The 15,685-nt window shown below is 46.6% G+C and overlaps 1 protein-coding gene across 1 annotated transcript in view; it reads left to right on the top strand.

Moving 5' to 3' along the window:
• Positions 1 to 15,685, top strand: part of sei (potassium voltage-gated channel seizure) — a 122,150-nt gene that overhangs the window by 56,589 nt on the left and 49,876 nt on the right. Inside the window, exons 6-10 of the mRNA XM_017905140.1 lie at positions 1 to 115; positions 2,204 to 2,372; positions 3,563 to 3,631; positions 5,463 to 5,587; positions 5,714 to 5,794. Of these exons, the coding sequence (XP_017760629.1) occupies positions 1 to 115; positions 2,204 to 2,372; positions 3,563 to 3,631; positions 5,463 to 5,587; positions 5,714 to 5,794 (559 nt within the window). The remainder of the gene's footprint in view (positions 116 to 2,203; positions 2,373 to 3,562; positions 3,632 to 5,462; positions 5,588 to 5,713; positions 5,795 to 15,685) is intronic.

Below are 15,685 nucleotides of genomic sequence, written 5' to 3'. Positions count from 1 at the left end.
TCTTCCACCCCCTCCAGCTGGGAGCAACAATGGTGGTGCAACGTCTGCAGCAACCGCAAACGTTGCACAGCCCAGCACCACCGCGCCGATTGCCAGTCCGGAAGGGGTGAGCGACGTAAGTAGAAAAGCCCTAAACGAAATATCCGCAGACGCGAAGATGGTGCGCGATAATTCCGCGAACCTTCGCAAAATATTTTACGCTATATTTATATTTATATTTTCTCGCCCGCGTCGCGAATGTATAACAACCTTTTCGCATTTTTATTCGCATTTCGAGTGGCGACGTTATTTCTATAGTTGGGAGAAAAAGAGCCGCGTGTCAGGATTTTAAAAAATTCTACTTTATTCGTCAATCGGGTTGCACGATGTGGCAGGATTTGTGTAGATACGGAAAGAAAGGAAATTGATGAAAATATATCTTACGTTTTATTTCCATGATGGCGACGCGTTGATAAAAGAATCGTTTTCTGAGTCCTGCAGAGTTTCAGCTGTCTTGTCATAAATCCACAGCTTTCTCTTACCTTGTATTTTATATTTTTATTATATTCTTACCCTTTCTTACCCTTTATTTATTTACCTCTCTCACCCCTTTTATGCTGCTACCCTATATTTCATATTCTTTGAACTCGAGACTATCTTATTATAGACTCCACGACTTATTTTATATTTTTCAAACCTTTCGACCCTTCGTACATAGCTTGGAGCACTTGGAAATTATCCCTGTCAATTTTTCTTTCGCTTGCGTCAGTCAGTGGAGCAAGTTATTCGTCAGGGGGCAGGAATTTCCTCGTCGGGGGTTTCTGGAATGGCAGAATAATGTCTAAGGACGGAGCGAGGAGCACGAAAGTTGAAATTCCAAGGCACGTGTAAAAACGAAACGGTGGCTCGTGCAACACGAAATGCAAGGTTATGGCACCATGCAAAGGTCGGCCTAATGGCGCATACCTAAGTCATACAATTGGAGCGCATGTAGAGTCGTTCGGGCATCAGGGATGAAACCACCCGTCGCGCCTACTGCTTCCATCCATTTCAATTTCACAAGCATCCCCGATGGTCGGAGGTAATGGACGTTGGTCGCGCTATCGAGCCGAGCTAACTGAATCACCGGAACATATCGGGAATATTGTCCATTCCCGCGAGCATCCTCGAATTTTACAGACTTCCGCCCACTCCCTCATCTCGTCAACGCCGCTTCCTGCATATTGCTTCTACGTTTCATCATCCTTATCCAGCCCCGTCTCCACATTTTTATTGCTACTCCGTTCCAACCCGATCTGACCTTATACACCCTACGATTCGAACCGTAACCTCATCATCCGCAACGATAATTCCCACAGAAGCACGTTTTCGCGGTGACCAAGACGAAGAAATTGCCATGGAAATGTCACACGTTATGCACGCTCAGGGCTGGCAACCTTCAGCCTCTGTGAATAATGGCTGAGAATAATCGCTCTTTTCCACTATTTTTCCCGAACAATTTTATTTATTTATTTATTTATTAAACGACAAAACCCATTAGAATACAAAGGAAATAGAACCAAGGTAAATATCTAGAGAAACACCAAAAAGTTCCATTGCTTGATTATTATTATTTGCCAAGGAAGTGATTCGAATCTTCTTCTCTCGAAACGCTTCAAATTTTTCCGGAAAGTACGTTCCTGGAACTACCACTGGTTAAAATTTGCTAGACAAATAATAATCATTGCAGCGATGACACGAACTAGGGTGACGGATCTATAGAAATTTTGTAAAATTGACAGACATGAATTTTCGTTGCCACTTCTGAAATGAAAGGCTAGTCTTCGATGATTCGGAAGTTTTACACGGTTTGAAATATGGCGGACATTACGTGTCTCGCGTTGGAAGTTGCCGACGAGTTGGCTGGTCACTGCCGGTTAAAAAGTTGAAAGAATCCGCGTCGTTTATAAGTCAATCCGGCAGCACTTCCCGAATATCTTCCGCCGTCGTGAGCCTTAGCCTTAAACCATGCCCTCAACCCCGAAGGCGTCCTCAGCCCCTCGCCGAACCCCGGGTAAATTCAGCCTGATCGCGTGCACTCGCTTGAAAACACGTCCGGTATCGATCGTGTCGCAGGAGTGTACGCGATGCTAACGATATTCCAGCCGGCTGTCACGTGAAACGGAAGTCCGAGTCAAGGGTAGCTGTGCGCAGACCGTGCCCAAAGGGTTGCTTGGTTTTCCAGGTGTCCCAAAAGTCCGGGATCTGGGAGGGTGCGAACTTCTCGTCGGCAGGAGGCGCGGAGGGACCATCTCGGAGCGTGTCGCATGCTGCGAGCTTGGACGCGATCTCGAGGCGGGCTGTGAAACCGGAAACGGCGAGGGCGCCATGTCGCAGCCTCACCTGCAGCGTCTGTAAGTACCCTAAACTCCGACCCGTGGTGTTGCTCGTTCGCTCGTTCTGTTTTCAGTTATTTTTCTTTTTTTTCCCCCGGAATTTCGTGGATTGCCTTTTCACGTATTAGCTCTGAGCTTTCTCTGTGGAACGACGGCTTCCTTTTCCCGGTGACGGAACGGTAAGAGGAGAGTCCCGATATCTTAGAGTACTCGGGCCCGTTTCGCTTTCGCAGAGACCGGGCGAGATCCGCCATGAGCCTTGTCTGATGTATAAACGCCTCGAATGCGGATGTATACGCGTAGTATTGCGGCGAAATTGCAATTAACGATGTAGAACATAATACTGCCGCATGCGATGTTTCGTGTCGCGAATGTTGACAGATAGTGGCCGCGCGTGTCTCACGTGACGGAATTATCGCTGCCGTTCGTCACGGAGCTTCCTTGCAAGGAGCTATAGTAGCTTCGCTTTTCATACCTCGTGATCGATTAGAAAGAAAAAAAAAAAATTAAATATCCAGTTGAATTATTATTACGTATTAATTCTCCATGCGTAAATCAGGCTCGTTCGCGTCGTGTCAATTTTCAGCTTGTTTGCTATTCTAGTAAACAAATGTGCGAAACTGTAGATGTAATGTATTCGAACGAAACATTTGTCCAAAGTTTGATCACAATTTTGACACGGTTTTCGATATCGTCACTTACAAATGGGGATTTTTAAATAATCGTATGGATTTTGAAATAATAATTCCGCAAGGATGGTCAACGTATAAAGAAATTAATTAATATCGGAAAGTAGCACAATTTTTTTCCAATTTCTTTAAAAATTATCCTGATTTGCGCAATTAGGGTGCGGAGAATTCATTCACACGGTACTAATTTAATATTCCGATAAATATTTGCAAATTATGATCGAGGTAAAAGAAGAAACGAAGTACGAACTGCAGCCTCGCTATCTGTCAACCATCGACGAAAGCTCGAAAGTCGAAAGTCTCGGTAAAACGGCGCGAGTTGGCGCCCGTAGACCGAGAGCCAGCCCCCTGTTACCACCCCCGGAGTGAGCGCCGAAGGGACGCCGCGTTCCCCGTCGATCATCCCCCTTTCGCCAGGCGTAACGCGTTGCAATTTGCGTGGCCCTTCGTTCGAAACAGGCCTGACCCTCGACACGAAGTTTAAAAAGCAAAAGTCAAACCATAGTAAACGTATTTTAGTAGCGGGCCGAGGGAGCGAACACGTCACCCTCGAGCGACGGCCAGCGACAGTCGATAATCTCACGGAAGGTAAAACAGGATGGTGCAGCCCGTCTGCCACCCCTTTGGTTTTTCTTTTAACCGACCGAGCGCCGGCGAGTTTGCACCCCTTTTACAACTTACCAAGCGCTTGCGGCTTTTCTTTTTTTGGTCATGAGCTTTTTCCAGAGATAACGTAACCGTTGTCCGATTGAGCTTCCATAGGCCTGTTTTTTATACTGCCACTCCACCATCTATATACCACTCTATTACTCCTTTACATTCTTATATACCTCGCATACCCGTGAAACTCTCTTTCTCTCTCTCTCTCTCTCTCGCTCTCTTTCTTTCTAAAGCAACGCGACACCTGTCTCTGTTCTTCTTTCATCCTACTCCTATTTGCCTCTGCCTTTCTCTCTCTCTCTCTCTCTCTCTTTTTCTCTCCCGTATCTTTCTGCCATACTGTTTACAAGACGAGCACCGTAGTATCGCTCGGTCAGCCATTTTGTACTCCCAGAATGTTCGGTCTATCCCAGACGAAGGAAGGTTTTCTGACGTTCGATTATTCGTGTCGCGAGGGATTTCGCCAGGACGAGGATGTCTTTCGGTTCTTCAGAGCTTCGTCGAGTCTCCGTAATAGCGAAGAGACTGTCGCGGCTGAGCCTGAGGACACTTCCGGTCCAGCTGAATCCCCGTCGATGCGGGACTAAGGGTAGACTCGAGTACGCAGGGCTGACCGAAGCGTGGAAGACGATCTTGTTAGTTACGTTTCTTATCTCACGATGGGAACAAAAATTGGCTGACCTTCTCTACACACGGCTTCTCTTCCTGTGTCTCCTGTTCATGAAATCGTTCAACTTCCGGGAGAGTTTCCCTAGATAGTACCGCAAACGGTCTAGGAGGGCAGAATCGACAATCACCACGATGTCATTGTAAAAATCATCATCAGAAAGAAACGATTCCCATGTTTCCCTGTCTATGTGTATATCTATATACATGTCTGTATACATATCTTTATATATATATATAAATTTTATAAACAAATATACATACTTCTCGAGCGTAGCAATTATCGCATTGTCATCTCTGAGAATAACTACACGGTCTTCTACAAACATTTAAACGGTCTTTCTTTCACAGGTATGCAGCTTCTAGTGCGAATTGACTAACCCGTTAACGAACACACTATTTTAACGCTTTTAGATCGAGATATAGGCTCGGTTGTTTGTTTATATTTACTACTCTTTCTCTAATACCTACACCGCGCGTAGGCTCTCTATACATTGGCCACCATTTTCTTTTTTAGTTCACACTTGTCAGTAATGAACCTCTTGCTGGAACAGTTACTCTGTAAAATAGACGTCGACTTGTCGAGACATCTCTGTGTGCTTCCGTTCATCACACATGTATCTTTTACATTTTAGAATAGTGCGTGTGATTGTAATTGGTGTTTGTAACAGATGCGTTCTAACGAGACATTGTACATCGAACAGCAAATTTCACGCCACCTGTCTTATTCAGATCTCTCTATGCAGTTCGTTCCTAGACGTCGAGTCGATCGATTTTATTTTTCTACCTGTCTCTCTTTCTTTTTCTCTCCTTCCTCTTCTCCTTTTTCTTCTCACTTTTGCGCATAGCAAAGATAAAGCAGAGAAAAAGAAGTATATTGTGCACCGAAGTTTGGCAAGTTACTCGCGCGAATTTACGTTAGTACGCCAGATTTATCACGTTATCAATAATTTTCGAGAAACACGTTGGATAGTTTTGATTTAATCGAGCCTGTATTTCACACGTATAGTTTTGTAACGATAATAGGATTAAAGAACGTCGTAAAAGGGAGCGACACGGTGCACACCTTTGACGCGAACATTTGTGTTTCTAGCAACTAAACATTCGAAAATCTTTCCTGGCGTTGCGTCCGAAAGTGACTTGCAAAAATGGCGGACGTCCAAAGACCGGAAGTCGCCATCCCTCAGCCAGATGGGGCCGGATTCCAACAAACACAAAGTAAGTAAACGAAGCGTCCTCTCGTGTTCGAATCTCGAGTGTCGACACTTTCGAATTCTCTCGAACTCTTTTAAAAAGAAATACAGATGATTCTCCATCGTAATTATTCTCCCTTTCCTGTTTCAGTTTTCCTTGCAGGACAACGGGTCCGCGAAATACTTCCAGGGAGCCATGCACACGTCGAACATGGGAGAGAAGGTAGCCCAGGTAAGCCAAGTTCCTATGGAAATCTCTGCGAAGGATCTGTCTCTCTCGATCGTCAGCTGGTCTCGTGACAGTGAGCTCCGAACCTTAAGCACGAGGAGCCTTATGGCCTTATGGAAAAGTTGGACGAAAGTCAGCCACGAGATGCTGCGAGTTTATATGCAGACCACAATACTCGGTCTCGCCTTGGAACTTTGGCGAGGAGAGAACATTCTCGCAAGATGGTCCCGGATTTCTAATAGAGTCACGTCAGCGAACTTTTATCCCCGGATACGCTGCGATCTCAGGGACAAACGGAATTTTCTCGCTACTTTCTTCTTTCCCTCGGCCATGTCCTTCCTGGCTTCTTCAGTCGGAACAGGCGCCACGGGATACGTCGATTGTTTGCCGGTGGAAACTTTTAATTCCTCGAAGGGGGACCTCGTCGTCCTGTTCTACCTGGTCTACGAAGTTTGCTTTCCCAGGGAAACGAAGCCTCGCGAATGAACTCCTCTCTGACGCTTCCACGGTTTCGCGAGGAGCAGAGGTGTGCTTCGAGTGCTTCGTGGAAAGCAAAGTCAGTTTTTAATAAAGCTTAATAGGCAGAAGTCGAGACAAAGTCACGGGGTAATTGATAGGGGTAAGAGTCTCGAATTCTAAACAACCCCGAGCGCTTCGTTCTCTTGAGAAATTTCTTGGTAAGCTTCGAGGTCGCTTTGTCAATGCGTAGAATGTTCGAGTGACTGTTGTAGGATTATTCCTTGGGTATTTGTCGACGAGCCACTGCCCTGTTCTACCGTGGCCTCGTTTGATCGACACGTACCGTTCATTTCCCAGGCGACCGCATACTTGTCCGACATATTTCATTTTACTTCACTGAAAAGTGCAGATCTCGTGCTGCCATTTTGTCTTTGGTATGGGAATATCGGTTACCCTCGAAGAAATTTCCGCATTAGTGACGCGAGTCTCGTTTTTATATCGATGGTACGTACCGTCTGGCTAGAAACGACTCGTTCCACTGATTCTACAGGGAACCGAATCAACGATTCGTTTGCGCTATGAATTACCAACGAGTGGAGGATCTCTTGAATTTTATTGGTGGTTTTATTCGAGAAAGGTGACGTATAATGGAGGAAGGATAATACGTGTATTGCATTTGCCAAGAAATTTCGTTCGCAGAAGGGAAAGATGAATTTCGATGTAGGTCATTTAAGATGCTCGGCGTGTTCCGCGTTACTTCATTGATTCCGTGCATGAACATATACCGTCGTTTATATATCTGGCTTTTTTCTATAATAAGCACCTATCTCGAGGAACGTATTTTCTTTATTGAAGGCAGTTATCGCTGGGAGGAAAGGAATAAATATTTTACGATCTTCCGGCTTAAAATATTACTCGTTATCTCGGCGAATTTATAGTAGATCGCTTGTTTCTCTGGACACAAATACTGTCGCGGTATTATATTATTTATAGTTTCTAGGTCTCGAAGTAGCAACGCAGTTGTTCCGAACGAAATTCGCAGCATCGTTGCCAGTTACACGGCATAATAATGTTTATCATGACACCCCGTGGTAATACAGCCCTGACTGGCGCCAATCAGTCTGCGCCGCAGTCTTGGGGGCGGGAATCCCCTGCACTGGATTTCCACAAATTGAGCAGGCGATTTTATGCCAATGTTACACTTTTTCCCTGCGCTAGCAACTTTGCACAGGCAAATTTTCCGGCCTGTGCAATTTCTTCTAATTTAGCCACGAAAAAACCTTTCCTGTCGCTCGATTATTTCCAGGAATACGTAAATTCCACGAACCAGCCAGAAACACGAGAATACGAAACGAGGAGAGTCTCGAAATTCCACGATAAACGCGAGAGGTATTGAATTTTTGTTTTATTTATTTATTTAAACGAGATAAACCCACCAAGCTATGTTGTAGGATTCTCGATAATTCGTTTCACGATTTACTCACGGAATCTGCGAAGAAAGGTAACGGAAGAGGGTAGAAATTTGCGCAATTCCAGATATGGATTATTGGATCCGTGTCAGCATACTTCGTGACATACTTATGAACGTGGATCGACCAAGTGAGCAGTATTTTAAACCACTCCGACGATTGTCAATTAAAAATCTCGTGCATAAATAGCACGAGCAGAGACTGGCTACAATGCCTCGAAATCGATGCGACGTTAGACGACAGGTTGCCGAATAATTTATAACACTCGGATCACGAGGAGTGTACGAGTCGACTCTCGCACTCGGGGAACAAAGATTTCCGCGGAGTTCTCGTTCACGATCAAGTGTCGACTTATACTTTGCACGCTCTCGTCATTGCTTTTCTCCTCAGTCGAGGATGGATGGATGGATGGAGAAGCCACTTGATCGGTCTCGCTTAGGGACGCCGGCCTTTAAACAATTTCCTTGTTTGAAATAGCGTCGACGTCAATATGCTTATCGACTTCTAGAGGGTCAAATGTCTCGAGCTTTCCAGCTCGGAGTGGCTGAAGCTCGTATGACACGTGTGACGAGGCTGTTAAACGAATAAATTTCCTACGTTCTTCAACCCTTTAACGACCGTGCTAACACGGTTTCAATTTTCTGTCAAATTTCCTTACCTCGTGTCAACGTGTTTCCGAGATCATTCAGACTAAATCGACGATAAAACGATTCTTGTAAAATATTTCGGTCCTTAAGGGGTTGAAGAGGAATTAGAAATCGACGACACTTGGATTTCAAAAAATTTGGGTGGGTGCTTCGACAAGGTTTACGGTAATTTTATGCTTTAAACGAGGATATTTTTTTCTCGCGCGATAGTCGAAGATGTGTAACCCACATGGTTAACACGGAGTTTCGCTAGTTTCCTCTTAACCGAGTTTCCGAAAGTCTCTGCATACAGAACTAGCAGACAGCTCTTCGTAATCGATACATATGGCCGCAGTTACGGTAGTTTTATAGCTTCGCGCGATACGACGACGCGGGCTGACTTAAAGAACAGAATTTATCACTGATAAAGCATCCCGAGACCTGGAAAGAATGGGGGGTAATTTGAAAAATGTTCAACTCGTATTCCTCGAGTAGGGCAATTACGTAGGTACTCGAAGCTTCGCTTTTTCCGATGACCCTGGAGCGACTTAAAATTATAGACGAAGAATTTTCTGCGTCTATCTGTCAAGCTCCTAGCCATCGTTATTCCCGAGTGACCTAATAAAGTGGAAGAAATAAACGAATTATAGCACGTGATCCTACTTTCACGAATAACCATGTACGTATGCTCTTCTCTCTTCTACATTGCTTCAACCATAATTTCAAACACTCGTTTATATCCTCTTCGAACGTGTTCTCAATGAAATTGTTACCTCTCCGATTTCTCTGACTATTTTTATTCACTCGATTGATATTTCTAGCGTGAATTTGTCACCACGATTGCGGCCACAAGGTGTACCTTCATCTGTAAACCCTCCATCCTATCTGGAATGCTCTTTGTGCACACGAACCAGCCAGTCCGAATTGCATTTAGGCCGGCAGGGTTTTTTCCTCACCCCGACATTCAATCGGCGAGGCTCATCATCGTTGGGGTAAAGCTATTTACATCGGGCGAACTCGAAGCCGACAATATCGATAACCGATACTGCGCCTGTTTTCTCCAGCCCAGTCTCAAACAACGTTACGATGATGTCGCGGAAACTATTACGGTGAATTAAAGACACGCCTATTGTTGTCCGCGACAAAGGGATCCGATCTTGGGAATCCCTTAATAACCGTAGAAATATTCCATTGTCCGCGCGAATCATTCGTTCCTGCCGGAGAAATTGTACTCGACAGGTTCGAAAATTGAAGAATTCGCTACGCAATCTAGCAAGAAATTAATTAAATTTTGTAATTAAGAAAAAAACACCGAGAATTTACTGAGATATGAAATTGAATTTCATTCTAGTTGGAAAATTTCTTCCTCTGATTCAAAATCAAGGAATTTATTTCTATGCGATATCAGTAGCTAGAAAATATTGTAATCGAGAAAAGAGTACCGAGAATTTTATTCTAGAATATTAAGATAATCGTTTGTATATAAATTAAGTGGAATTGTAGTAGTCGGAAAATTTCTCTGCATTACCAGGCAATTTTCTTCAGTGAAAAATACAACGCTGCGTCATTCTCAATGATTATCTCCGTCGATTTTTCACTCGAGAATATTTTTAGTAGACGGAGATATCGATTTTTCGCAAGCTCCTCGAAATATCCCGTACTATTTTATTACACACTGATTGTACTTCAGATTACTCCCTTGCCACGCAATTATAGTTACGTATATCGAGCGTGGTATGATTCTTGGTTCGATAACCGATAATACAAAATGTAATTGCATAATCATGTTCCTTTGTAAAAGGCAACCCTCAAATTGCGTCTGTTACCGGTGAACCGTAAAAATGTCGCGCGGCACATAAAAGCAAAATTAATTAACAAACCGGCATGCAAATACCGCGACATAATTATATCCCCCTGAATATGGATTATCTTATCAAAGGCGAGCGATAACATCGCGTATCCCGTGGGAAAAAGGGTGGGCGATAAAAGCGAGCAGCGAGAAGCGAGGCAAAAATAGCTCTTAAATTACAGAAGAATGGAACGTTCTCCGTATTTTGTTTTGAATCGAAAACGAGGGTCCAGTAGAACGAGGGCCGCGTTAGTCAGACAGAGGAAGCCGGCTGAAAAGCGACGAGCGTCGAGCAACGAAACGAAACAATCTTTGCACAGAATCACCGAATAACCCAACAAAAGCTCTCCCTGCAGAATGCCTGGCAACGAATTCACAAAGAAGAGCACAGAGGGGAGAAAAAAGAGGAAAAGAAAAACGAAGCATAAAAGAAAGACACGCATACAGGCGAGTGTACGATATACAACGGAGTATCCTTTGGAGAACAACGCAGAGAGTCCCGATAAAATAAAACGGCAGAAGAAGGAAAAAAAGGAAGGGCGAAGGAAACAAAACCGAGGAGTCGTAAAGAGGAACGCGATGGCACGAGCAAAGGGAGAGAAAAAGTCAAGCAACCCCCGTTCTCCGGAGGGGAGACGGGAACCTCGGCGTGGCCCGATGCGAGGGCAAAGGACAGACGAGCAGCGAGAGAGGAAAGGAGAAGGCGGTTCTCGTTGGTCGAACCGAGAGAGGAGAGTTAGGTGGCGTGCGATGGGGGGTGGGTGGGGATGAGAAGGGGTGGTTAGCAGAGGCTCGCCGATAGAAGGCGCTATTGTCAGTGTCGCAGTATCCCCCGTCCTGCCCGGCAGGTTACACCGTCGTCGCCACTCCGTCCATATCGTCCCTGAAGGAACACAGAGCACATGTAAACGGTGAATAAGAGCGAAAAAGGCCGGACCGCGCGTGTACGCGGCACGGAACGCGTATTCGACGAGCAGAGCGTGGCGGTGCGTCGCGATGCGAGCGGGGTCGGCGCGCGTTTATCGAATAAGCGAAAAGGGGTTGCACGAGGGAGGGTCGTGGAGAACAGGAGGCGAAGTCACGCAGAAGATCGTCGAGTGATGGCAGGGAATCGTTACTGGCGTGCGATCGCGTTGATCGATGACGCTCGAAAGCAACGTCGCCCTGTCTCGTTACGTGTCGGTTGTCGACACCCTCGAGACCGGTTCGAGGACTCGAAAAGCGGTGGCGCGTCGGGTACCGGCTATCGGGACGGACGTCGATTGGACGCGGTGTTGGGACAGGTCGCGGTCGGTCGTGGGGACGAGCCACGGGGACGAGTCGCGATCATCGATCGATTCGTAACTTGCCGAGCGGAAAAGCAACGAGGGGGTGGGTGGCAGAAATCTAGAGGGCGAAGGATACGAGCAACTATGACCACGCTGGCGAGTGGTGAACCAACGTGGTGATCGTGTTGTGAATGTGTACTGCGTGGTTCTTTCGGCAGACAGGTATCATCGCGGCGAGGATGTTCAGGGGTGGGCACCCTCCTCGAACCGCACGTGCTCCCTCGAGGCCCTTCGGCTCGTATCGAACGTGCGGAATTGACGGACGGGGACGGTTCGATCGCGATAATTGCCTCGAAACGTCGCAGTCTCGATCGATCCTCGCGATTCGGACGGTCGGAAAATTTTCGCAGCTATAAATACGAACGCGCTCCTCTACTCGCACCCCCACGTGCTCCCAGCGTTCGCGTCGCGCGTTACGAACGCGTAACGGCGCTGAATCGGGAGCGGCGCGAACAAAATGGCGGTAATTTCCTTTCGTCTTCTTCGCCTCCTCGCGATAAACTTTCCTCGTTCGGTTAACCCCCTCGGTGGTAAAGGGTCGAGGGAGAACCGCGAGCGGGATTACCGCATATGGCTGACATTAGGAATCAATAACCGGGCATAAAATTGTCAGTGACCGCGCGAAATATCCTCATCTCAACGACAACTTGTTACCAACGTCTCGTTTAACCCTACTCTCCTTAACGTACTTTCGATAAACGAACAAACTATATTTATTTTTAAAAAAAAATATCTTCGATAATTATTTTTTAATTCTCCGAAACTCCGCTGTAAAGGGAGTCTGTAAATTTCCCCCGTCTATATCGTGACACTGGAACTTCTCGATCCCGTGAAATCCAATTACCCCACCCCCGGAGAAATCAGCGAGATTTAAATTCAAAGAGGGTGTACCATCTAACTCGCAATTTGCATCGCCGCGAACAGGATTTAAAATGGCCGCGCCCACGGCCGCCGGAAGACGGAAATCTGGGACACGGTGGGGTAGGACGAATCGAATGAGATCTCCGGTGATACGGCCCTAACGAGGGTGCTAAGTAGGCTGCCGCGTTCGTATCGCGGAGGGATGGAAGCGCATAATGCACATCGCGGAGACACACGGTGCACCGTGCCAAATGCGACCATCGCGGAGGAAGGTCCACTTTCTTTTCGCGGATAAAATCAATGGCCTCCATCGGGAGCACGGGCCACCTGCCAAAATATATCCTGACCCAGAAGACACCTTGGTAACCGAAGCCAGATGCGACATGGGCGGGCGGTGGGGCCAGGGAAATGTTTCTCTTGCTTTCTTTTGTGTCCTGCCCGCCCGCAATCCGCGCATTCAAATGCTCCAGAGAACAGTAGTATCGTGGACTTATATAAGCAACGGTACCTGGATCGGTTAGCGAGGAGTCGAATTTGACAGTCCACGAACGGCAGTCGGTGGTCAGTCGAATCTCGCGCCTGGACCCGGATGGTTTGGAGAATTTTCCGTCTGCAAGATAGAATTATTTTTCGAATTCTTTGGTGAATCTTTTGTTCGATTATTAAGTACACTCGTTGGTCATTTATATCGTGTTTTCTTTTTTCTAAGTGATTTCGGGTTGTGTTTCATATCGTATGGATCGTGGGAGTGTGTATGATTGGGTGATTGGTTGTTCTTTGTTTTGGTTACGTTGTATAATTACGTGAAATTGTTTGTTTTCTTTTATTTGGAAATTGCAAGTGCACCCTCGTTGCTTTTGATATCGATGTAATTTTTAACGACGAACTGTTTCGAGTGACACGAAATTGCATAACGTTAGCGCGAGTTTCCCAAAAACCGATCAGACACTGCATCCCTCGTGGAGTAGGTACTTGAAATATTCCTCGCGGTGCTCCCTCGCTTATTGATCTTTTATCAACTTCGGTGAAAATGATCGTAGCCACGAGCCACTCGAAATTACTATCCTCGTTTAATTCAAATTATTCAATTCGTTGAAATTATTTTTGACAGTTCAATCGTTTTTCGTTATTTCACTATTATCGTTGCATCGATTGTGAAAATCACCCCTCCTTTCCAAGGAATACCGCCAAGAAATTCGGTCCTCCGTGCCATCTATCCAAGCCAAATTTTTTATCTCGCAGATTATTTGACCTTCCAAAAAATATTTCGAAAAAATTCGTTCTCCGTTCCATTTATTCGAATCGAATCTTCTCGTTCCAAAATCATCCCTTCTTTCAAACAACGATACTTGGAAATTCCCCATCTATTGTCATTCGTGTTGAACAAATTTTGTTTCAACTGGTAATTACTCGTGTTTTCAAAAAATATATTTGAAAAATTCATTTCTTCGTGTCGTTAAATCGACTTTTATTAATCGAAAATCATTCTCTATTCGGAACTAACTCGATCAATCTCCGCGAAACGAAGGCGTCAATCATCCCCTATACTTTCTACCCTAGTACTCGAGGTTCATTAATAATCAGTTGCTGAACGAAGTGCTACGAAACAGTTCGATCGATCGATCACCACCCCCGAAAAGATGGTCGACATCCACGCGTGCACTCGTACCCTTCCCCTCTAGAGTTTCGCGAGCCGGCGCTTGCGATTGACGAGAGATTTCCCGCGTTTTCGTCCCCGCTGGAAACGACATCCGGGAGTTTCCACGAGGCAACCCGACGAAGGTCATAGCCACGGAGTGATCAATGACTGGCGTCCTTGCGTCGCAGTCGTAAGCACCAGGCTATACCTTCGGCCTTACGTGCGATTGCAGCTGACTAGCACGCGCGCACCCTCGTTGGTGTCCGACCGACCCCTGCACGCACACACTGGCACGTGAGCCGGCGCTAGGTAGCTCTACATTATTTCTCAGCTTAGATCCCGCTTTCATGTCGCGAGTCGCGGGGCCACGTCGCGCAGAATCGAGCGGATCCGAGGCGGGCCGCGTGGAACGCGTGCAGTGGGGCGCGCGTACTCGCCGTCTGAACGCAATGTCGTCCGCGGAATTCCGACGCCGGGCGTCGTCTGCCGCGGGAAATTCGATAATGGCCGAACGCCGCAACCCTCGTTCCCCATGGCTCGACCTGAGTACTCCGTTGCGTGACGCGGCGTGAGGTCGAACCGCGCGGAATTCGCTCGGGGTTGAAGTCAGGTTCGATACCTAACTAGCAACCAGCCGCGAGTTGCTCCAGCCGTGAACACGTTTCAGTGACTTTGGAGAGGACCAAGTGCGCCGTTTCTCAACGAGTAATTTCTCCACCGAGTCTCGTGCTTGCAATCCACGGTGTGTCATTCTAAACCGCCACGCGATCTCCTTGGGCTCGTCTCAAGTGTCCCGTACGATCACTGCTCAACTCGACAATAATCGAAGCCTGGAAACCTCGCGGAGAACGCTTCCTATTGGACCACGGCGGATCCTCGGGATTCGCGCGAATGTCCCGTAAGAATACCAAAGGACCTAGCTCAACCCCCGCCAGGACTCGCGTGCGGGATGTCCAAGGGAATTATTAGCGATCGGGGAGGAGGAAGAAGCTGTCAATTACCGAGGGAATTCTGTTCTTAAATGTTCAATATTCTAACGTATATTCTAACCAGGATTAGTTAGCTCGCTATCGAATATTCGCCGAAGTACGAGGAATTCGAAGAATGAGGATCGAACTGGTCCATCCATCGAGGACGATCTTGGCTTCAGTCAACCTGCCCGAATGATAATTAATAAACGAGACTCAAGCACGTGATGACATACCCGAGGAAGCAGTAAAGAAGAACTCGACTTTACCCACGTTCCTAATGATAAACCTAAGATTTGCTCAGTGAAAGCTACTCCGAGACAAGTAAAGAGACGATAGACTTTATCACGTGTTCCAAGTTTCCACGTAATGTTGACCAAGTAGTGCAACTTGTTATCAGAGTTCTCTCCCTTCTCATCGTTCCCTGTCCATCCAAGAAGTGAAGCTACCGGGAGCGAAGGTCCGATTCGTGTGACAGCTGCTCGAATGCTCTAAATGAGCGATGACGACGAAAAGGTGACTGACAGTGACCAGGAGTGGTCCCATAAAGATCGGTGGGAAGAGGAGAGCGAGAGAGGTACCGAGGGCGAGGTTCTTGACTCTTGTGAACTGGCGCCGCACAGTGCAATGAGCGCGGGGGCTGGCAGGATCGACTCCCCCAGCCCCCAGGACATCAGGCTCCTGCACGACCTGGT

The sequence above is a fragment of the Eufriesea mexicana genome, unplaced genomic scaffold, assembly GCF_001483705.2.
Source record: "Eufriesea mexicana isolate 0111107269 unplaced genomic scaffold, ASM148370v2 scaffold3653, whole genome shotgun sequence".
Taxonomy (NCBI): Eukaryota; Metazoa; Arthropoda; class Insecta; order Hymenoptera; family Apidae; genus Eufriesea; species Eufriesea mexicana.
The sequence above is the reverse complement of the archived record's forward strand: the minus strand, read 5'-3'. Positions and strand labels throughout refer to the sequence as shown.